This window comes from Lonchura striata, chromosome 15 (assembly GCF_050655825.1).
Source record: "Lonchura striata isolate lonStrDom1 chromosome 15, ASM5065582v1, whole genome shotgun sequence".
NCBI lineage: Eukaryota > Metazoa > Chordata > Aves > Passeriformes > Estrildidae > Lonchura > Lonchura striata.
The window spans coordinates 5130343-5153249 of NC_140717.1; the positions used below are offsets into that span (position 1 = coordinate 5130343).

General features: G+C 40.3%; 1 protein-coding gene across 5 annotated transcripts in view; it reads left to right on the top strand.

Moving 5' to 3' along the window:
• The window catches only part of CABIN1 (calcineurin binding protein 1), a 109118-nt gene that overhangs the window by 71327 nt on the left and 14884 nt on the right, over positions 1-22907 (top strand). For 4 of the 5 annotated variants that reach the window (XM_021549888.3, XM_021549890.3, XM_085592623.1 and 1 more), the window contains 5 exons: positions 6609-6772; positions 10096-10192; positions 11425-12054; positions 12482-12556; positions 22165-22456. In XM_021549888.3, coding sequence (XP_021405563.3) covers positions 6609-6772; positions 10096-10192; positions 11425-12054; positions 12482-12556; positions 22165-22456 — 1258 coding nt within the window. Of the gene's footprint in view, positions 1-6608; positions 6773-10095; positions 10193-11424; positions 12055-12481; positions 12557-18924; positions 19029-22164; positions 22457-22907 lie in introns of those variants that run through there. The other variant, XR_014958561.1, reaches the window with a different exon arrangement.

Sequence of the window (22907 nt, forward strand, 5' to 3'; positions counted from 1 at the left end):
TATCTTTAAAGGCTGTCTATTAGGTGAAACCAGAACCCCTGTCACTGTCTAGATGTGCCCTGCTGTCCATTTATTTTGGTGGTAAAGAAGTCTTCTCACCTCTGGCCCCAGAAAATAACTAAAGAAATTCAAAATTCTGATAAAGGATTTTCCTAACAAAGTTTTCATATTCTTTCATTAGATTTCTGCATCAAGTTATTTGTGTGTTAGAAGATTTAGAAGCAGTCTGTGTTCTCTGGATTTCTGTGCTTTATATCCTCCCAAAGGAAAAAATTCCAAACTCTTTCATACAGGGACATGACATAAAACCAAAATGCACCTCAAAAAAGGGTACTGCAGTAACAAAGGCAGAATCTGATATTCCAGTACAGGTGAGGAAAAACTCCTCAGTGTCTTCTGTAGAGTAGATGGAAGAGCCTAAGTCTCTGGATGACTTCTGCTCTTCTGCATCCCTTTGGCAGCCTTGAATTGTCTGCAGGACATGGTGAATGAAACTTAACTGTTGGTAATTTAATTCCTAAGCAATTCCTTTTTTCTCTCCTCTAAAATACAGCTGGTAAAAGGGAGCAACTTCTAGAGGAAATATGATAAATGTACTTAAGTAATTTGTTCCAAAGTCTTTTTATCAGTAATTGACCTTCCAGCTTGAGAAGTTGTCCAGCTGTCCAAAAGGGAACCTTTGTTAATGTTGGCAACAGAAAAAAGGAAAAAAACAAAGTCTGTGTTCCACAGCTTTATCTTCAAATCCACTTTTGCTCTAGCACCTCAGATTTGCAGGTTAGAGGAATGAGGGACTGAACAAGAGGGAATTCTTGGAGTACCCTGAAGAAGGATACTGAAAAGTACAACACTCTGTTGGTGTTAACGTGGAAAAGCAGTGCAGGGAGCAGCCCCCTTCACCCAGAGGATTCTGCATTGTGCACACACCTCCTGTGTTTGCTGGATTTTCCTGTGGCTGCAGAGCTCTGGAGGGAATGCAGCTGTGTTATTGTTTGAGCACAATTGCACCTTCAAAACAGGTTTCAAGAGACCTGTGTGTTGCTTCTCCTTGCTTTCTTTGTCTTCCTTTCCATCATAGCCATGCAGTAGAACAGCTTCTTTATTTCCTTCTCTTACAGTCTAGTTAGCTGTTTCCCTTAAAAAAAAAAAAAAAGAAAGTGATGTGACTTTGTGTTGACATGGTTGTGAAATCACATGGTACATGGGAACCATCTGAGTAAAAACTCCTCAAGCCTCCTGACTGGGTGAACATAAACCTCCAGATTCTGCCTGGCAAGTGGCCAAACCCAAAGCTCTGCAAAGGCCATCTGTAGGCCTCAGTTTCTGTTTCATTAATTCCACCTGAACTTGTAACTCTTCTTAACAAGGCATTTCTGGTTTTATTTAATTGCTTATGCAGCAAGGAAATCATTCCCTTTTCCTGCCTCCTGTGTGGATGTCCCTGGCTTGTGCTCACAGTTTCCCAAAGTGGCTGTGGCTTGGGTGTTCTTTTCATAGGGTTGAAACCAATTTAAAGGCAAGTCAACTGTAAAATGATTGTTCTGGAAATTGAGAAGTCTGAAATTTAAGACTCTGCAAATACATTGTATTTTGAAGAGAGAAATAAGAGGTGAAAATTGTGCATTGTGTTTCTTTATCAGCATATGATGACTGGAACATGTGGAGCACTTCCATTTGTCTATATTTTTTCATGCTGCTGTCTTGCTAAAGTAAAGTTACAGAATTCCACAGTTCTTCCAAAATGCATACATGCTGTTTATCCATTTCCAAGTGCGTGTGTATTTAAAAGATAAGAAAATAAGGAATTGACAATATTTGCCTTATAGACTAGGAATTGTAATCCTGCTTGTTCTCTGCTTACTGAAAGGAGGTTACTGCAATTTAGCTTTTATTTCTGTTTCCTTTTCCACGCTGATAAAATGTAATTTCTGTATTATCATACTTTTTAAAAATATATACTGTTATTGGTCTATGTAATAACTATAGTCTGAAACGGTAAGATTTTCCTGAAATCAACTAAGTTACAATAAGCCAGGGTTGCTCAATGACACAGGCCCTGCAGATAATAGTTTTAATACTCTGAATTTAGCTGCTTTCCTTTCTTAATACTTCTGTGCCCACTTGCATTCCTGTTCACAGAGGCAGAATTGTTCCATTACAGACTGAATAGCAGTGTGGATGAAATGAGGAATTGAAGAAGAAAAAAAAATAGAATTATCTGCAGAAAAGAAGAAAAAGTCAAAATCAAGTGACAGAGTAAAATAATAAGAGATATGGGAGCATGTTAAGGTAGGATGAGGAAAGGTGGTTTAGTAAATTGCTGCATGGGGGAGGGGGCAGTGGTTTTAGTGGTTGTGCTCGGGGGTAGCAGGAAGTTGTGAGTGGAGCACTAAATAAAGCCATGCTGACAGAGGAGAGTGGGGATAGGGCTCTGTGCTAGACCTTCCTGACTTCAAATAGAGAGGTCTCAAACCCTGTGTGTTGAATCTGTTCAGCTTGAACCATTTTCCTTTCCTCTGCAGGCACCCAGAGCAAGAAGATAAAATTGCATAAGTAACTAAGAAGACAGGACATGAATAAAACTGGTAGTATTTCAGTATGTTGTGCTTAACCCTATTTAAAAGCAGGAACTTTAAGAAAGTGGGAGCTTTCCAGGGATTATACAGCTGTGCTTAGTTCAATTTCATGATTTTGAAATACTATGTAGGTTGTTACATTATTAATTGGTGCTTTCCCTGAACTGCTTAGTTAGTTTGCTAGTTTTGTTGTACTTTCTAGCAATCTTAAAATAATATTTAAATTATTTTTACTAAGGGCTCTTAGCAGGACATTACTGAGACTGACAAATGAAACGTTTGGTTTTGATATGGGCACTTGGAATCGAGTTTGTTATGTGTAGTATAATTTGAACTTCCAGGACCTCTTAAAAAAAAAAAAGATGAAAAGGAGGGAGTTAAGTAATGGGAAGTCTTTATTTGTATTAGTGTGAGTTTTATGTGTTTGCTTGTTCTATGTGAATTGGATCATGTGGAGCATGACTTGCATTTCTCCATTTCGTTGAGAAGGGAATCCATGGAGCACGGAGAGAGTAAAGTTTGATCTGTGCTTAGAAAATGGCTTACCCTGGAGCTGTGCCTGGCAGCAGCAGCCATCCCCGGGGAGCTTTGGGCTTTGCTGGGATCTGTCAGCCTCTCCTCCTCAGAGAGGCATTCCTAAACCCCAGGGAATCCCCTCCCCTAAAGTTCTGGAGTAAGCAGCATGGAGGAATAATAAGCACTTCCTTCCTTTCTATTTTCAGTGCCTGAACTAGAAAGTACCACAGTGCTGCAGCTCTGCTCCCAGCACCATCCTCTCCCTCCTGCTCACCCTCCTCCCGAGCCTGCAGCTCTGCAGGGGGAGGCACAGCAGCAATTCCAAGCTGAAAAAGAATTGTAGAAGTGTCACCAGGATTATGGTAGACTGGCTTCATTATTCAGTTTTATATTTAATGTCATGTTCAGTATTAAGTTCTCTGCAGGGTTTTCACTACTCCCAGATTTATTTTTTCCTAGCAGTGTGTGTCAGGCTTCCCCCGCCCCCACTCTTGCAGCGTGTTTGTTTTGCCAGGAAGGCATGGAGAGCAGCCTGATGTTTTGGATCCTGAGAGGCATTTTGGAGTTGTTGGAAGTGTCTCACTCCTTCCTCTGGTTTGTGTAAACAGCTCTGCTGGCTGTGGCAGCAGGGAGGAGAACCTTTCAGCAGTGCCAATGGTGGCCAGCCTTGGATGTAAAATCCTTTCAGTGGCCAGAGCTGGAGACATTTTGTCAGGTACCCTGAGTGGCCATAACCAGCAGCAAAACCTTTGAAAGAACTGGGAATTGTTGTCACAAGGATCTGCACTCTTCTGTGAGTTACCTTCAAGAGAGATATTTTGCTAATAAATCTCAATTTTCAAGTGAAGATATAAAAACTTTTAGTTAAACTAATTAATAGTTCTGGTCTTCTCCCCAGTTATATCTTTACAGGCTTTGCATTTGTATATTTCTTAAGCTTTGTTAAAAGTAATAAAAGCCTAACATTGAGCTTCTTAAAAAAAGTTGCAGTGTGTGATCTGAATTTGTAAGTATTCTTCCTGAAGTTTATTGATATTTAGGAAGCAAAAATTAATACCTGATGGGCTTTATGGAACTTCTCTTTGGAAGAGATTTAAAACAAGACATTCTTTAGTTTCTGACTGAAATTGAAGTCTTAAAAGTTCCATATGATTGATGAAATGAACTCTGGTAAACCCACTTTACCATCAGTATTTTGCATATTGCTTAACACAATCTCAGTGTTGGAATGAAGATTGCTCTGGTGGCAGGTTTCTTTCTGCTTTTGCCTCCAGGCTGCCTGTGGTACAAGCAGCTGTGTCACATTGAACCCCTATCTATTGCTGTTTTGCATTTATGAAGCTGCAAGTCAACACATGAAAAGTTAGTGACTTTCCTTTTAAAATCAGTCCTACTTTTGTAATTGCAGTGAGAAACTTGAACACCCCTAATGTGAGTTTTAATTTAACCTCTTCTAATGTGCCCTGTTTTGGAAGACAGCAGCATTCTCCAAAATATACAACTTTGATTCTATCTGAGGGGCTTTTTCCTGGGTTTCTGGATGCAGTCTTTGTATTCTGTCATTAAAAATGGTTCTAATACTAAATTGTTGTAATTTCCAGGGTAGCATTAAAATGTATACATGGGATATGTGAGAAGGAGCTGCAAGTTATTTCCAACTAATTCCAGATACGGTATCTGATCCAAGTGATCCTCCTGATTCAAATGAAGGATGAGATAATGCTGAAAAAGACCAGGAACCTACCTACACATTGGCAGTGTTCCACTCCTACAGTGTGCTGTAGTTGACCATAAATTGTTTTGTGTAGTTAAATTGGCTAAGTAGGTTGTTGCAATGTGGTGCCATTATGAGGCATTCACTTGTTTTGGGATTTGGCAGGAACCCAGTTTACATACGTGCAGAGAAGCAAAAAATAGCAGCTCCAGAATGTGTTTCATCTGTAGGCTGAAAGGGGAGCCATTGTATGGTTTGGGGGAAGAAAAAGCATCTCTGTTTAAATAGAAGTGTGTGCTGGCTTACAGAACTGTCACCTGCAGGATCTGGATGTGCTTGTGAGCTGCTGAGCTCCCTGAGCAGGTGAGCTCTTGGCCACCAGGCCATGGGAGGTGTTTGTGGACATTGTTGGGAACGGGAGGAGGCAATGGCTCTGCCTGGGGCTTGGCCATGGTGCTGATTTTGGTACATTCTGGAAAAGGGAAGCTACAAAAAAGGCTTTGAAAGAAAGGGAGCAAAGAGGAAGAACAGCTTTATTGTGATCACTAGGGAGTAAGAATAGAGAGAATGAGGAAAAGCAAGAGCAAGAAAAATTTGGCAGATCAGTCTGTGCATTATATCCAGTTGAAGTCACTGTTTTCCATGTAAAAACACTGATACTAAACCACTGATATTTCTGTGCTGTTTTTTCCTGAATTCCTATACATCTTATGGAGTGGAACTAGAGATTTTCTGCAGACATGCAAAGGAAAGATCCATTTTACACAGGGGGTTATGGATCTGCTTTTCTGGTCAAATGTTGTTTATGATTACAGGTACTTCTATCAATGAGACTATTCTTTCCTGCCTTGTCACAAAATTGTTTACATGATCAGAGTATTTTCATCTTAGAAAACTACTATAGGAAAAGCTTCAGAACCAAATAAAGCACGAGGGAAGGGTTTGCAGTGATGCAGCAGCAGTTTTGTGAAAGATCATAATTTAAGTCCTGTCCTAACACGCAAGCATGGTGGCATGTGCAGTTCATTTTTTCAGGTGTGGTTGAGTAGGGTGCTGACAGCATCCACAACAAACACCTGAAAACAATCTCATTAGATGTATTAGACTTGGCAAAATCTGAGCTAACTAACCCAAATTAAATTATATTTGCTATCAGCCTCCAGCCTTGCTCCCCAAAGATTCCCTTGTCCCAGAAATTTAATTAGAAGGATCAGGATGTATGGCCAAGTATTTGAATCTGACACTAGAAAATGGATTCTGCTCAGGAATCAAATTCTTCTATTGGACTGGTTAGTCCACAGTGAACACTGATGATGTCAAGGTTCCAACCAAGTTCCTAAGATGTTTAATAACAGATTATTTGAAGATAGAAACTTGCTCTGACTGCATATTAACAGCTTTCAGGCCAGGAAAACTTAGTACAAGTTACTCCTTATTTTTTGTGGTTAGTTGAGCTTTGACTTAGTAAGGTGCATTCATTGACATTGGAGAAAAATGCATAGTATAATTTGGGCTTTGCTTGCTGTTTCTTGGAACAGTTCAGAAGCGTATTTAGGAGGTGTGCTGTGGCTTCTGTGAGCCTTCCTCTTTTGCTACTGGCAGGAATCAGTTGACTTCAAATCCATATCTCACTGCCTGGGGGAGCTCAGCTTTTCTCTGACCACGCTTCCCTCTTTTCTCTGTCCACGCTTCCCCTGTCCCTCTGTGAAATTCAACACGCTGCAGAATCTGCTCCTCATTTTCCCAGTTGTGTCCTTTCCAGCTGGATCCGTGTCTGAAGGTTCCCCTTTGCCTCCCCGCAGGGAATCTGGCGCATCCCCGTGGATGAGATCGACCGGCCGGGCAGCTTCGCGTCTCATATGAACCGCTCCATCGTGCTGCTGCTGGACGTGCTCGCGCAGCTCAAGGACTCCAGCACCCTGCTCAAAGTCTCCTCCATGCTGCAGAGGACCCCTGATCAGGGAAAGTACGGGAGATTGATTTTAAAGCCCTTACTTTGTAAAGCTTTCAGTGTGTTTTGTTGGCTGCGTGACTGTTTTATTTAAAGCTGTTCTTTGTTTAGGAAAAGAAGTCTTTAGACAGATTCCCTTGGGAATGTAGTGGAATTGTTGGTTTTCTTGGTTTTTACAGAGACGGGGTAACTGAGAGGCATTTTAAAAGGTTTTATTTTATTATCAGTCTCAATGAATAGTGAGGCACAAAAGATATACATCTCAACTCTATTTTATCAAAAACTAACTTATTTCTTAGTTATAATACCTTATGTTTTTCAGCTTATTAACTTTTGCTACACAACACTACTACTACTACTTCTAATACTAATTACCTATATTTTTTCCCATAGGTAGTTCTACTACAATATATATTTTACAATCCTAATTCTGTAAGATATCTAGTCTTTTTACAAAACCATATTTTAAAACTTATTAAAACTTTTTTTTAGTTCAATATCTCTATTCCATAATAAGTCATCATCTCTATTCGATAACAAGTCAACACACTTTATCTTAGTATTTACATACAGATGTGTAATACTATGTGAGCTTTCTATCAGCAAATCCGTTTCCCACATGGAACGATGGCTAATTTTTCTCTATAACATAGCCTGGAGTTTCTCAGCATTTCTGCTGAGACTCAGAGCAGCCAGGGAGGTGCCTCAGCAGGCTTGCAGAGGTGGTGTGTCACATGGAGGGATTCTCTGGAGGGGCAGAGCGTGACTTGGGCACCCTGTGCTGGCTCTTGCGTAAGAGCCGAGCGCAGCGCGGGAGGTCACGGCCCAGCATCCTGCCTTCCTGTAATCCTTGATGGCCTGAACAATGGTTATGTGCCTCTTGGCAGCTGATGCTATTTAAAAAGCTTATCCTGTTCAGGGGTGATCTAATTTTAATTGCATTAACCTTATTTAAGAAAAAAGAAGCTATTAGTGCGAGCTATATATGGACTCGTATCAATGGGAAGACCAAAATAAACATCCAAGGAAAACATTGAAGCAACTGAGGTAAAATTCTAGTAGGTTGTCCTGTGGGAAATGTTGAAGTTGCTCTCTGGCAAACGCTTAAGAAATGAAACTTGAATGATTGATGGCAATAAGTTGGAGGCATTGAAGGTTTCTTGGTGTGTTTTTGAGTGTGAGTGCATGTGAATTTGCATGGATTGTAGTGTGTGTGGGAATATGTCCCCACTTGTTCAGCAAACTTGAAGCCAAAAATACTTTGACTTTTAACATATCAGAAGAACTGGACCATAGAAGGTTTCAATTTCTGTCCTAAGCAAACCCATAGTTGTACTAAAAATATTATGTTATTTGTAAGTCTAGACTGAATTAAAAAAACAAGTAATTTGACAGTTAGATCAGCCAGTGCCAGCCATGGTGAGGTGCAGTTGTTAGAGGAACTTAGAAATACAGATAATTCTGGGTGTGTCTACTATATGCCTGGAACAATCCTATTTTTAAAAACAGGGTGGTTTTAGTTACTACTGAACTAATGAGGAGTCAGATGTTTATGGTCTGCTTTTCAGAGAAAAGATAGCAAAATCACCAATTTAACCTAAAATCATAGAGAGGAAATATGTGTATTTAAAATGTTGGCCTTTTGACTGAAATAGTACCCTTCAGAGGTATTGACTTGATTTCTAGGCCTCTCATTCAAACCAGCTAATTCAGAAATAGAAATTTAGTTTTCCATTAAATGTGATTAGGTGGGATTGACAGCTGGAAGTGTTTTGCTTGAAAGCAGACTAAAGCATTGTGTCCAAATACACTGAAATTACAGTGCTCTAGTAAATTAAATGAAGCTATAGAGTGAATGTTTTACACATACAATGTTATTTTTTTGTAATACTAACTGGGAAAAAAGGTACTAGCACACCCATGAACCCAGGATTTTTAGAGCTAAAAAGGCAGTTGGTATGATCAAAGAGAGAGGATTTGCTGATGTCCTTAATCTCACATGCATGCTTTATCCAGAACATGAAAATCACCTGAGAGTTCAGCATAGTTTTGTGTAACTATAAGACTCATTAAAAAAAAAAAAGATTGAATAAAAACCTGGTATTTGAGGGGCACAGAAGGCTTGATACAAGAAAACTGTAAATCTGGTTGCTTGGTTTGCTCTGAGTTCGGTTGCTTGGTGTTTTCCCATTTCTCCCTTCCCTGTGTTTGTATGCAGAGCTGTCTCCTTCATTTGTGTCATCTCCAATGCTTGTGGTGAAGGGTGAGGTGGAGGGAAACAAAGCTAAAGTGTTAAATCCCAATAATGTTTTATTTCAGTATGCATCTATAGATTTTTGTTTGTTTCTTGTGTTTTAAAGTTGTGTTGGTTTTTTCTTGTTTTTCTTTCAATGTCCTGTGTCTTGGTTTAAAAGACAGGTGTCTGCTGAAGAAGGCAGGAGCCTTCCCTAAAATGGAAAATGCAAACCCTGTCCTCTCCAAATTATTATAATTTTGAAATTAAGGGGCTCTCAGGCAAAGATATGGGAATAGGAATAACAGTTCTTTATTAGGAAAAGTAAAAATACAAATGCAATAGTACAAACAAAAAACAAACCAGAGTCAGAGCAGCCCTGTCCCCTGTGGGTCAGGGAGGTGGCTCAGCCCCATCCCAGGGTGGCTCAGCCCTCCTGCAGTGCCAACTGTGCTTCTGCTGGAGCAGGATCCTGCACAAGGGGGGAGTTTTCCTCTGGAGCTCCAGGGCTGGGGGAGATGGGCCTGGGCTCCTCTGGGAATGCAGGGGGAAGAAAGCTGCTCCTCTGGGAATGCAGGGGGAAGAAAGCTGCTCCTCTGGGAATGCAGGGGGGAGAAAGCTGCTCCTCTGGGAATGCAGGGGGAAGAAAGCTGCTCCTCTGGGAATGCAGGGGGGAGAAAGCTGCTCCTCTGGGAATGCAGGGGGAAGAAAGCTGCTCCTCTGGGAATGCAGGGGAAGAAAGCTGCTCCTCTGGGAATGCAGGGGGCAAAGGCTGCTGTGCTGTTCCCAGGTCAGATTGGATCCAGGTAGGAATGCTTGGCTCCTCCCCTGGGCACAGCATCTCCCATGGATGATGGAATTTTCTCAGCCATGCAGGGACACTCAGTGGCCATGGACAGCAGAGATCTCCTGGAGGGAGGATTGGCTGTGGGAGAGATAAAGAAAAAACTGCCCAAAAAAAGCAGAGAACTGCCCCAGCTCTGACAGATGGGGATAGAACACACACCCCCAGCTAAACTTTCAACCTAAGACAGTTCTGGCTCTTGTTTTTAGAGTGCTGTGAGCTTTTGGCAGCCAACTTCATTTCTGCTCTCTTGCTGTACAGGAAGTACTTGCGTGATGCAGATCGCCAGGTTCTGGCCCAGCAAGCCTTTGTGCTCACAGTGAAGGTGCTGGAGGACACTCTCAACGATCTCACACAGGTGAGGCAGCAGTGCACTTCATGGCTGAAATGTAATAATTAGCTTTTGCAGTGTTCACTCATTCCTTAGATCTCCTGAGATTGAGGGGCTGCATTTCTAAGCATTTACTTCTCATACCTTTTGTTTATATGCCACTACACAGAAAATTTTCTTCCAGCATTGTTGATTTTTTGGTCTTGAATTTCAGTAACAAATACAGTTTGCTGTAAGGATTGCAAGATTGCAGTAATTTGGTCTCACTGTCCCATAAACTTCAAATAATGGTAGATACATGTAGTGTTCAACTTCTCCATTTTCACGTGGGGTCTCTAGGAAATTTCCTTTTAAATGAACTAGAATTCCTCTGCCAAAACAAGCCCTAATAGCTTGATGTTACATGCCTAGACACTTTCCACTGCTAGTCCTTGACATCACCACACTCATTATTACATATAATTGTAATCTAGGTTTAGTTTTTAAAAGTCATACAGAAGCTAATCAGTTCCCAGGTTAAGGGATCTGGATATTGGAACTTTACTTGGTAAATACATTAAAGGAAGGACTTGTTCCTAAGGGTTTTCTAAGTTAGCAGACTGTAGATGTAACAAATTAAATTAAAACATTGTCAAGATCACTGGAACTCTGTATATTCAATGGTTTGTTCATAAATCTGGATTTAAGAGTTATATCATTATAAGTTTTTGAAATAAAAGATGATGTACTGAGTTTTTCTAGCTTTCAAACATCACCAAAGTAAAGGTACAAAAAGTAAAATACTATAGCAGGGTTTTGCCTACTTCTTGATTTATTAACAAGAAGGTTATGTAAGAACAACAAAAGGAAAGGTTCTTAAACTTGAGCTTGATCTGCAGCTGCCAAAAGAAACAGGTTTGGTTTTGATTTCAATATGTTAGAAGTAAAATTTGTGCAGTTAAAACCTTGGATTTCATTTAGTTGGATCCCTTAGCATGGATTGAAGTAGTGAGAGAAAATAAACATTGTGGCTTCAGTTCAGCCTGAGCTGTTGACACTTCTCTGTGGTGTTTTCACTTATTAAAATGCTTCTAATTGTAAGATTTGTGGCCTGGATTAATTAATATCGAGGAACAAAAAAGAATGAACACAGAATAAATGCATTTTTTTCAGCAGAAGCAGTAATGAAAGGTACTGGTCAATATTCATAATAGACACAGCTGTGCTCAAATGCTTTCTGATTTCTATGATAACTGAGAAGAATGATTTCTTTTTTTAAGGTTTCAGAAGATCAGGGTTCCAAGTCTTCTAGCCTTGCTTCAGGAAGGATGACAACAGACGTGTCCAATAAAACGAGTGCTGAAGAGGGGAAAGATGTCCTTCCCAAAAAGGCAGTTTTATCCGATGGAGCAGTACACAGCACTGAGAATGGAGTGAAGGAAGTGACCCAGGGACAAATCCCCAATCCTATGGACATATTGGAACAAGAGGACAGGAGTGACAAGGAGATTAAAGAGCTTCCTGGCCCTGGTTCAACTGAGCCTATGGATCTTGATGGCTATTCCAATGACCCTGAAAAAATTGATTCTTCGTGCAGGCGCAGCGAGCCGGAGCGGCTGCAGCCTGGCAGGAGCTCCAAGGACAGGGCTCCCGAGAGCAGGACTCCAGAACTTTCCTTGGAGGAGCTCAGTATCAGCTCCAAACACCAGCAGCAGGCAGCTAAAGCAGTACCTACAGAAGAACCTGTCCAGAGGTCAAGCAGGAAGAGGAAATTACTGGAGGATGTGGAGTCTGGAAAAACACTTCTGCTCGATGCTTATCGAGTCTGGCAGCAAGGCCAGAAAGTTATGGCCTATGACCTGGGCAAAATTGAGAAGATCATGTCTGAAACATACATGCTGATTAAACAGGTATTGTATGATTAATTGTCATTTCTCTATGTGGCCTCAGACATGGTTTTAGGATCTAATAGGGATTGCTAAATCAAGCCCTATATCTGTTTAAAACCTGGGGAGAAAACACCTCCTAAAGAGCCATTCTCTTGACAAGACCATTGCTGGGGATAGGGAGTAGGACTCTCCATGTTTTGAAACTAAATTTCTGAAATTAGTGAAGAGCTGTAGTACCACTTACATGGTGTTTGCTCAGCTAAATGTTCGTTTGAATTGAGAGAGCTGAGTATTTATCTTTGGGTATGTGCTCCTGAATAACTGAAAGTCAGCATTTTGCTGTAGAACTGCTGCTTCCATGCTCTACATCCCCATTTCATCTCAATTTAATTGGATTTATAGATAAGCTAAGTGATTATGACTTCATTAGTTGTGGTTCTGTGTTCAGGTGGATGAAGAAGCAGCACTTGAACAGGCAGTCAAGTTTTGCCAGGTGCATATGGGAGCATCAGCACAGAAACAGGTAAGCTCTGAAGCCTTTGAGTGCTGCTGACAAGCTTTTGTGAGTCTGTACAAGCAAATCCGTTGCTGAGTGTCTGCAGCTCCTAGAAATGCATACCTTCCTTGTATTTGTGTCATCTGAGATAAGTTGAGCTACATTAGTAGGAAGATCACCCCTTCATTAGTGTCAGTGCTACTGTTTATGTCAGGCTTGCAGGATAGTTTTCATGCCCAAAAGCTTTTAGGGAAACCCCAAACAATCTTCAAATTGAAATATTTATAGCATACTACAATTTCCCTAATGTCCACATCGTAGCCCAGCATTTCATGGATGGTAATTACTTTTCTCTGCTCCCTAAGGGCTCCAAACTCATCAGCTCTTGTCTTGCTGGCATTGCACTCTGCTCCAGAGATACCAGATAGATTTTCTTCACTCTGTTAAAAACAAACAGTTACTCAGTTTCGTTTTAGCTTGTAGTTTACCCACCAAACAATTATAAGAGCTTTAAAGGGATCATTATTAGTCCTTGTGTGGTATCAAAGCCAAGAAGAAAACTGCATGAATGGGGTATTTATCTGTGTTCATTTTGCAGCCCCAAAGTATTTACTAGATTTGTATTTTCAATAATTTCTGTTCTGTGAAAATGTGCTTTTGTATAGTGCATCTCTTAGCAGAGTAATAGGAGAGGATGTGAGAGGAAAGGTAGGGTTTTTTTGTTATTAGGTTTTCATGGAAGTAACTTTCTTCAATTTGTGCCCCTCAGGAAGTCAGTAACATTGTTCCATTGAACTATAGAAATGAGCAGAAATGTCAAGAGGTATTTAGTAGCAGTGTTGGCTTGCTTGTAGTCTGGTATTTCAGGTTTTAAATTTTTTAATAAATAAATGTTAGCTCAGCATGGTAAGCCTTTTTCAGTTTATTTTGGGGAAAAAATAGACATCATCACACTGTGATTTATGACTTTAAAAGAAAAAGAATTTGCTAGAAAGCTTCTTTGAAAAGTAATGTTACTGTTGCTTTTTTGGATGTGTTCACCTTTTTACAAAACACTCACCAAATTCTCCTTTATCAACCCAATTCCTTGCTGGGCTTTCTTGAAGGTTTTGGGAATGTCACTGCTATTCCAGTTCTTGCAGCAGAGTCACTGAGTACTCAGGCATGCGGCAAAAAACATGAGAATGGTGAAAAACCTGCATGCAAACTAATCTTGAGAGTAGACACAATAGGTGAGCTAGTATTTAACAGCACTGGAAGCAATAAGATTTCCTGTTAAATCACTTGAAATAAAACATGCCCCTTCACATGCTGCACTTGGAAGCTTTCCCTTTTAGGAAGCAGTCCCAGCTAACGAGGTTATTACATCCTGCAGTCTCATTTTGGTCTGCCTCTAGCAGGATCTTGCAAGCTGTGTGAAGCTGCTCCTACAGCACTGTGAATTAGTGTGGAGACACAGGAATAGCCACTCTTGTAGACATCTGTCTGTTTTCAGCAGACTGAATCCTGTTTTATTTAAAATTGGCAAGTATTTGCCTTCTGTAAGCAAATGATGTCATGTACAGAGCTGCTGCAGCCGGGGGAAATGCTTTGTTCCTGGATGGTTTGAGTGGGTTTGCAGGGCCTGTGGTTCTTCAGTCACTTAGCCCAAGAAACTGACAGTAAGAAAAAAAAAAAAAGGTACAAAATCCACCTTGATATATGTCTTTCTCAGCTGGCTGTTGTATTTAAAGTTGCAGGCATTATATGGTTTCTTTATGAAAGTTTTCACTTGCTACTAAAATTAGGCATTACTTAAATTCTGTCTTTTTAACTTTCTTCCAGACCAGTCAGAGTTCCTAACCTAAATATTTAACAACAATGTTAAAACCTCCTTCTCTGCCTCCAGGCACAAGCAGGAAACAACAGAGCAATCAGTGAGAGGAACTGGACCAAGTGGGTCCTTACACTTCCATGAGCAGATCTCATCTTTTTAATGGCTTGGCAATGCTGTGACCCTTTGACTTGGTTTCAGAAATCCTCTCTAGTTCTTATGAGTGATGCACTGCTAACATGTTTCCAGCCAAGGAGAGGCACATCACCTACAAAGTCAGCTAAAAACATGGCAAGTGGCTGAGAAAAGTTGGCTTCCAGCTTTGAAGAAGGCAGAAAAAGTCAGTGGTACAAAACCTTTCCCTGATAAGTTCCAGTGCTCCTGGAGGACTGGAGAAATTGGAGTGTTTTCCATTGGGAGATTCCAGTAATTGATATAAAATTGTGTCCTATGTAAGTTGCTGGGACATTTCTTTCACTAATCAATATTAAATTTTTTTTAGTGATATATTAATCAACTTCAGCACATTTTGCATCACAATTACAGAATTGGTAGTGCAAAATTTTTAAGTGCTGATATTAATGCTGTTGTGGAGAAAGGTGTGGCCAAAAGTAATTCCTCCAGTTTTTGTCCATTTCCTTTTAATTTCCTAAGTGTGAATACACCTATCAAATGGCTGAAAACCAGTGGTGGTCACTGGATCTTTAGCAGTCAAGTAACTAAAGGTACACTGGAGATTAATTGACTTTCTGAGCAAGCAGCATTTTGAAGGTTTCTTGTACTTTTCTTTGATTTTTATGTCTGAGAATGTTATCTAAAAGATTTGCAGACATCCTGAAAGCAGTCATCTCAGTTGCTCTGAGTTATATTTTTAGTCTTGCCAACTGTGATTTTCATATGAAATTAATGGTCCCTGGAAATGGAGTCCTTGTGGAGGGAGGATGAAAGATTGAGGCAGACTGGTTTGATTTTGAAGTAGCATTATACTTAAATATCTGGTCCTGAGGACCAAGGAGGGGACATGTTGGCAGAAAGCAGTGCTAAGGATTCTAGATAATTAGAGAATTCCTAATAAGCCTTTCCACTGACTGCCTAAAATTGCTCTTAGGAAATTCTTCATTTTATGCTGTTAAGGACATATTGACATGGGAAAGTTATTGAAGTACAAGCTAAGGATGAAGCTTTGTATTGCACAGAATATACTATAAATGCATGTGGAGATAGTTTAAGAACCCATCTGTCTTCTGCTTTCCTGCAATCTGAAAAGGTATTTTTATTACTGGGGACTTAATATTGAGTTCCTTAATACTAAAAGTACACCTTTCACCAGTGTTAAAAGTCAAGGCAGTTAAAACTCAGTGTTGTGTGTTGGGATCTAATGTATCACTAATCCTGAGAACTGAATTTATGTAGAACAAATACTTTAAAACATTGTAAAAATCAACATCGCCCACAGGGCTGGATTTAATATCTCTAAAAATACAAGAGTGTTCGGAGGCAAAGTTCCAAAATGCCACTTAGTCTCTGGTCCTGTGTTGTGACCCCTGAGAATTTGGGACTCTGTGTAGAAAGCCCTGGTAACGGGTAGTGTTGTAGGAGCTGAAATTTCTATTGGCTCTTCAAGGTATAGTATATCATCCAAATGTCATGAGAAGGGGCTATGCTGAGTTATTTAAGACTCACTGCTGCTTTAGCCAAAAAATCCTTGCTCTGGGACCAGCTCCATCCCTGAAGTGTCAGGGAGAGAAAGGAAATTTTCAACTGCTCTTTCCTGCTCCATCTGCCAGGCCTTGAGCTTTCCCTGCTTGGTTGTGGCTGCCCAAATCCTCCCTTTCACCTTTGCTTCACTCACTCCTCCCAGGAGCACACCCATGGCCACCTTCTTCCCCTGGCTGCTGCCAAACTCCAGGTGCTTTCCCCAGTTCTCTGTCTCAACCTACAGTCAAAACACATCAGCAGATTTCAGTGTCAGCTCCAATTAAAACTGATGCTTCATGAAGCTACCACCAGAATCAAAACAATGAATTTTATTATAAACACAATCAAGTTATGCAAATGAGCCTTTCAGGCTGCTGGCAGGCTGCCAGGGTGATCCCTGATTTTATAAACTTGTGCTGCTGTAATAGAAGAGTTGTTTTATACAAAAGTGCTGTAATAGAAAGGTGCTGGTTTAATGCTTTTCCTGCCCTTCTCTAGTTCCAGAACAGGTAACTGAGGTCTTGTTTTCTCCTTCCACCAGTGTTTGCCCCTCCCAGGGCTGGTGATCAGTAGTGATCCCACAGCCTCATACTGAAGAACTTTCTGAGGTCATTGGTGGGTTTGATCTGTGGGGGCTGTGCTGAAACCACCCACGAGAAGCTCAGATGGACTCTGGAGCCTGGTCTGGTGATGGGACCTTAGAGTGAATGCAATATTTCACTTGGAACAGGAAAGCATTTTCTGCTGTGAGTGAAGCTAGAGGGCACTCCCATGGATTTTTCCCCTTCTGCTGTGGAATGCAGTCAGCACTGCAGTGACATGGGCTCTCAAGCATTTTTCTTCAAGGAGAAAACTTGAGAGTGACTTGTTTGAACTGCCTTGGGTGTCTAGAGCGTTTTCTTCTCGAATTCTCACATTAAAAAAAACTCCACAAAGCAACAAACCACCAAGCTGTTCTCTTCAGGAAACAGCTAAAAGCCTTCTGTAAAGGCACGTTGCTGGGAATGGGAGGAGATTAGAAGAATATTAAATAATTAGAAAATAATCATCTTCTACCTCATGTGTTTTCTCCCCCTTTTTGTTCCACCCACATGCTGCTAATTTTCATCTTTTCTTCCTGCACATCAAGACGTCAGAGACTGCTTACAGAAAAAGTTGTTTTTCCTGAGTTGTCTGTATGCTTTATTAATGCAGCAAAGATGACAAGAAAGGAGGGGGAAGGAGGAGGTGGGGATGGGGGGGACAAAAGGACGAGCTCTTTCATGGTCTCCTACCAAAGGGTGACCATTTTGTTCACTGTTGCATTTGCCAGTTGCCATGGCATCCCCCTCTCACTCTATCCTGGAGGTGTATTCTTGATATAATTAACAGCTCTCCTCCTTCTGTCTCCTGCAGAAAGCAATCATTAAGTGAACATGAAGGAAAGAAAAGACACTTTTTATCTTTTACTTTGTATATTAATGTTTTTCATCCTGCTACCTGGTCTTTCTTGGTTCAATAATGATGTTTTTGTGTATGGAAGTGTTGCTGTAATATGGCTGCCAATGTAGAGCAGGACATTGAGCCCCTGCTTGAATTTGTGTTAATGGGGGTTTTAATTAGGCTAGAGTTCAATCTTATGCATGTAAACCTTTGTTATTTTCTATATATAAAGTAATCTCAGGAAATACAAGGTTCTTCAGAATCTTGATCATAGATAATTCTGTATTTCTGATGCACCTAGAAGAAAACTTCCAGATGATATTTCTTTCAAATGGTGTTGTAGAGAGATTGAGGGGGGAAAAAAAATTAATTTAATTAAAACACAGTATTGAGCAGGAGTTGGAGTGGTAGTGCTGTGGAATGTGGCCAGCATATTGTTCAGGCAGTTTGTGTGACAGCTTCAGGTTTTGTGGGGTTGTCCTGGTGTCCTTTTAAAAAGGAGCATCTTTGTGTGAGGTGGGTTCTGACTTCAGTCCCACTAGAGTGCTCAACTCAGGCATGGGAGTAATTGAAAAAAAAAAAAAAGAAGAAAATAAAAAAAAAAAAATCACAAGAAAATGTTATGTAACAGTTGCAGTTCCAGCATCTTTCATTAGGAAACTTTTGTTGGGAATGCTGTCACTTTCCCTTTCTGGAACATTTGGTTGTTAATTTTTCCCACAGCCACAGAGCAGTGAGCCCTCCCAAAAGCAGGAGTGGGAAGGTTGCTGGAGGATTTCTTTGTTTTTCAAAATGTGTTTTGAAAAAACAATAAGTATGGTAAAAACAGACCCTTGGTCAGGTTCTCTGGTTTATGACTTCACAGGCTACAAATTAAAACTTTTCTCATGTTTTATCTTAATGCTGGATTTCTTTTAGCTGCTGCTGAAGTGCCTCACTGGAAAACTGTAGGGAGCTATTTTTTCCAGTAACATCTGTGAAAAAATTCTCCACTTTTGCTGATAATATTATTATCAATGGAGGGCTGTCCCAGTGCTGGATTTCCAGCATTTTCCTTACTTGTATTTACATCAACATGGGAAGGGTTTGTCCATCACCTCTGTGAAGCTGAATGAACTTTTGTGAGGAGTATGCTGAAATAGTCATGGTTCTAACAAATAAAGAGTCTGTTTTGTAACCTAAGTTAGAGACAGTCACAATTCACACAGACATCCACTCTGGTTATTAATTTACATTTCAGCTTTTTACACTGTTCAAATTAAAAACAGTTTTTGCTAAGTTTTTTTTTTTTAAATTAAGATAGTGGGGTCTTTATGGAGCCAGTAGATCATCCATGGCACCTCATTTGAATATTAATAATAAGCCTTAAATATTTCTTCTATTCACTTTGATATAGTAGTCAATTCAAAAACAGTACTACATACCCTTCAGTAGCTCATGTTTTTTTTTTTTTTAAATCTAGAAAGAAGTCCAGTCTTGAGTAGAGGAACCTGTAATTGCAATGAAAGACAGGAAGAAGTCAGATAAAAGAGTTTTTATCTCAAGTCAGTTATATTCACATGTTCTGTAAGTAACACTACATGTAAGAGAATATTCGTTTCTTCTTGGTGACTAAAGGCCCTCTGGAGTAGTGGTGGTAACAGGGGCACTGTGCATGGTGAGATGGATTAGGGAGGGGAAAAGAAGTTCTGAGTCAGAACTGAGTGAGTTTTGGCTTAGTACCACAGCAAAGCAAAAACTAAAAAATAATCTTCTGATGAGAAACCACATAAAACATTGGTGAAGGTTTGTCACTGCCTCTCCATTTCCTACTGTCTGTCTGTGGAAAACAATCTTTATTATGCCTTACTGGTGGTTTAGCAACAGAGATGGATGAACAAAAGGCTTCTGGTAAATCCAGGACTGCTGTAGTGAGTTTTTCTGGGTTTATTTCTCAGCTGGTTGTTAGGAGGTCCTGTGTTTTCCTAGAGATCTGCAGGATGATGAAATGTGGCCCAAGTCCTGAGCAGTGTAGTTAGTGACATTCCCTGAGCTGCCTTTAGTGAATAGCATCACTTACTGATCAGAGGTGCTGGAATTCTTGCCCCTACACTAAACCCAAAATCTTTTCAAGAACATGTGCCTCACTGTGGTGCTCATTTTGGCTTTGTGCTTACAGCTTGTGGATGGTCTTCAGTTCCTGAGTGCAGTAAAAACACACAAAGCAGATTTAAATCCCTTTTCTTAAGGCTCTGTGAGTTGCAGAGTGCACAGTAACCAACAATGGGTTTTTTAGTGCTTGGCTCTGATTTTAAAGAGAGCTTTCACCCTTTTCTTTCACTCCCACCCCCTTGTTTGAAAAAACAGTCAGTGTAAGATTTTTTGTTTGTTTGTTTTTCCTCCCAAAGTCTTTGTTTCATTGAGTTGAAAAGAACCTGTCTGTTTATAGCAGCCTGAGACAATTCTTCACCAAGTCACATCTGGAAAAGTCCCTTTAAAGTATAAGCACAACAATCTCGGTGTGTTGCTTTCTTTTATAAGGCTCCACTTTTTGATTACACATTAAAATTTTTGGTCATGATTTTCCTGAATCAGAAACATCACATTTGTTTCAGCTTTATTATTTTTTTGTCAATAAAATGTTTCAATTCTCTGGAAAAACAGCTGGGGTGCTTCATCCTGGTGAGGAGAAGAATAATGGAGGATAAGATTTTGTGGTCTTCAGCAGAAAGGAAGGAACCAGACTAGAGGCACCATTTAAAGCTGCAGCAAGAGAAATTTGGATGAAATGATTGGAAACAAATGTTCACTGGGAAGGTGGTAAAACACTAGAAAGGGGCCTGGAGAGGCTGCTGAATCTCCTTCCTTGGCAGTGTCTGGACTGGGCTGGCCCTGGGCCCCAGTGAACTGCTGGAACTGGGAAATCAGCTCTGCCTCGAGCAGCAAGTTGGGCTAGAGATCTCCAGAGGTCCCTTCCAGCAGCAATTATTCCATGGGACTGCACTCTCTCGAATAATTTTTCATCTGAATACCATCCAAATACTGCTGAGTTACTTTCCAAATGTCCTTTTTCTGGCTCTGCAAATAGCTGTGCATTTTTTTGTAGAAATCTGAGGTGCAGATCCATTTTTAACATCTATGTACCTAACTAGTACCTTCGTGTGTTTCTCCAGGAAAAAAAAAAATTGGATATAATACAAGCACAGAAATGTCAGGTTCTACATCATCCATTATGCAAGTTAATGAAGTGCATGGGTGTGAAGGGCTTTCCCTTTAAATCACAGCTGAAAACATTTCCTCAAGTGATCTCACTTCTAGCTTAAGGCTTTCTTCTGCAGTTTAATTTCCCTCAGGTTTGTGTGATCCCATTTGTGTGTTGAGACCTTTAGTTTTGGAACTGATGCTTTAAGCATCAGAAACAGAGGCAGAATATACCTTTTTTTGATCCAGTGTGGTAATTGTTGTGAATATAGCTGCTGTATTTTTTATTTTTTTTTTTTTTGTGTACACATAGAATCTGGCAGGTTTTAATTGTATGCTTTTTAGAGATTGATTAATCAAGTTCAGGAACTTCAAAAATACATTCTGCCAATTATTTTTTTTTATGTACTTGTGTGCTTTCTACCTTTGAATTTTAAGTATGCTTTTTCTACACCTGAAAGTTCCTCTGTTCTCTCAGTGAAATTCTACTGACTTTTCTGGCTTTGTAATAAATCTTTGGTCATCTGGGACATTAGGGTCCAATTTGATTTTACACTTCACAGCTGAATCCTGTTTCTGTTTCAGACACTCATACCATGGTTAAAATGAGGGGTTTTTTTCTTGGTAGAGGTATGGGGCAAACAATTAAACATCTGAGAATTCTATCTAACTGCATCTTTTATGGTCCAATAAATCTCCATTAAATGAAGACTGTAAAGAGTGTAAAATAAATGCTTTCAGTGGCCTCACAAGCAAGAATACTTTATTTGATTACTGATAAAAGTTGTAGAGAAGATATTTGTTTTATGGGTACTTTTATTCCCTTCTTTGGTGAATTTATGTCCCACTTCTACCTTCTGTCTGTATAATAAATGACTCTGCATTCAATTTTTAGCACTGGCTTTGGAGAAGAGCACTGCTTTTGGTTCCTCTCCTGCTTGTGCACAGGCAGCAGATCTTCTGAGCCTGGTTCAAGTGGACCTCAGTGTTACTCAGTTCTGCAGTTGTCAGGAATTTATGATTTGGACTTCTGCTCATCACTTATTTCACAAGCGAATACATTTTTCTATTTTCTCCATTTCTTCTCACATCATTCACTAGGAATTATTTCTTGTGATAATTTGCAGAGTCTCAAAGCAGTGCAGATCTGTTTTTTCAGGTCAAGCACTTGTCAATGTATTTTTAAATGAAAGAAATATGTTTCTGTTTACAGGAGATTGTAACTCATGCTTAATTACAGAGTTCAGGGAAGTGTGTTGTGAGGGATGTGTTAAATTAAACTTTGTAAATGTGAATAAGTGTTCAAGTGCTAGTTTGATAAACAGACCATAAAGAACAGAAAATAATCCGTAAAGGAGAAAAGATTTCTTCAGAATAGTGATTGAGTCATTGTTCTATTATATTCACTTTAAAGAGAGTGTTTTCTGTCCATAAAACGTGCTGCTTGCAGGAGTCACTGAAGCAGGTGGCACAGAGTTAGTGCCAGGCAGACCTTTTCTCACTCTGCCCCTTCTCTGTGCAGTCCACAGGAGAAACACCCACAACCCCAAAGCACCCGAAGGACAACCGGGAGAGCTTCTTCCCAGTAGCACCAGCCACACTGCATCCCACCCCAGTGAATCCAGACACTGTGACTCCTGAAAACCTCCTGAGACTGAACGATCTGCATTCCAAATCCAAGCCAGCCTCTTCCTCTTCATCCTCCTCCTCCTCGGCATCGTCGGCGCCGGCCTCGCAGGAGTGCCAGCGGGAGCCGGAGCAGCCCCGGGGCCAGGGCACAGAGGCTGCCCCCAGCTTGGGAGAGGCTGCTCGGGGTAAGTCTCACCAGGGAGAACCTTCTGGTCCCCTCTGATCAGTTTGCACCTGCTGAGGTAGTGCCCGAGTTCTGATTCTGTCCCGTTTTCTCATCACTGCACCACGTTTTTTGTCTTGCTCCTGAAGTGGCGCTTCTCTGTAAGCAATACGTACTTTAAATTTTAGCATAGATTAAAAGAGTGACCACTCTGTGTAACTTGTATGTGAAATCATGAAATAGCAGCCTGAAAATAGTAATCTCTTTTAGAGATTTGAAGTCTCTAGCAGCATTAAAATAAAAATTATTTTGTTTTCTTCAATGAGTTGAGGATCCAGTTCTTTTAACATTTAAAAAGATTTAAGTTATTTTAAGGTGATTACAATTAAAATAAACTGATGAGCAGCCTACATCTGTCTTAGAAGAGCTTGATTAACATAATTAGATGTGCAGCTCTCACTGCCCAGCATATG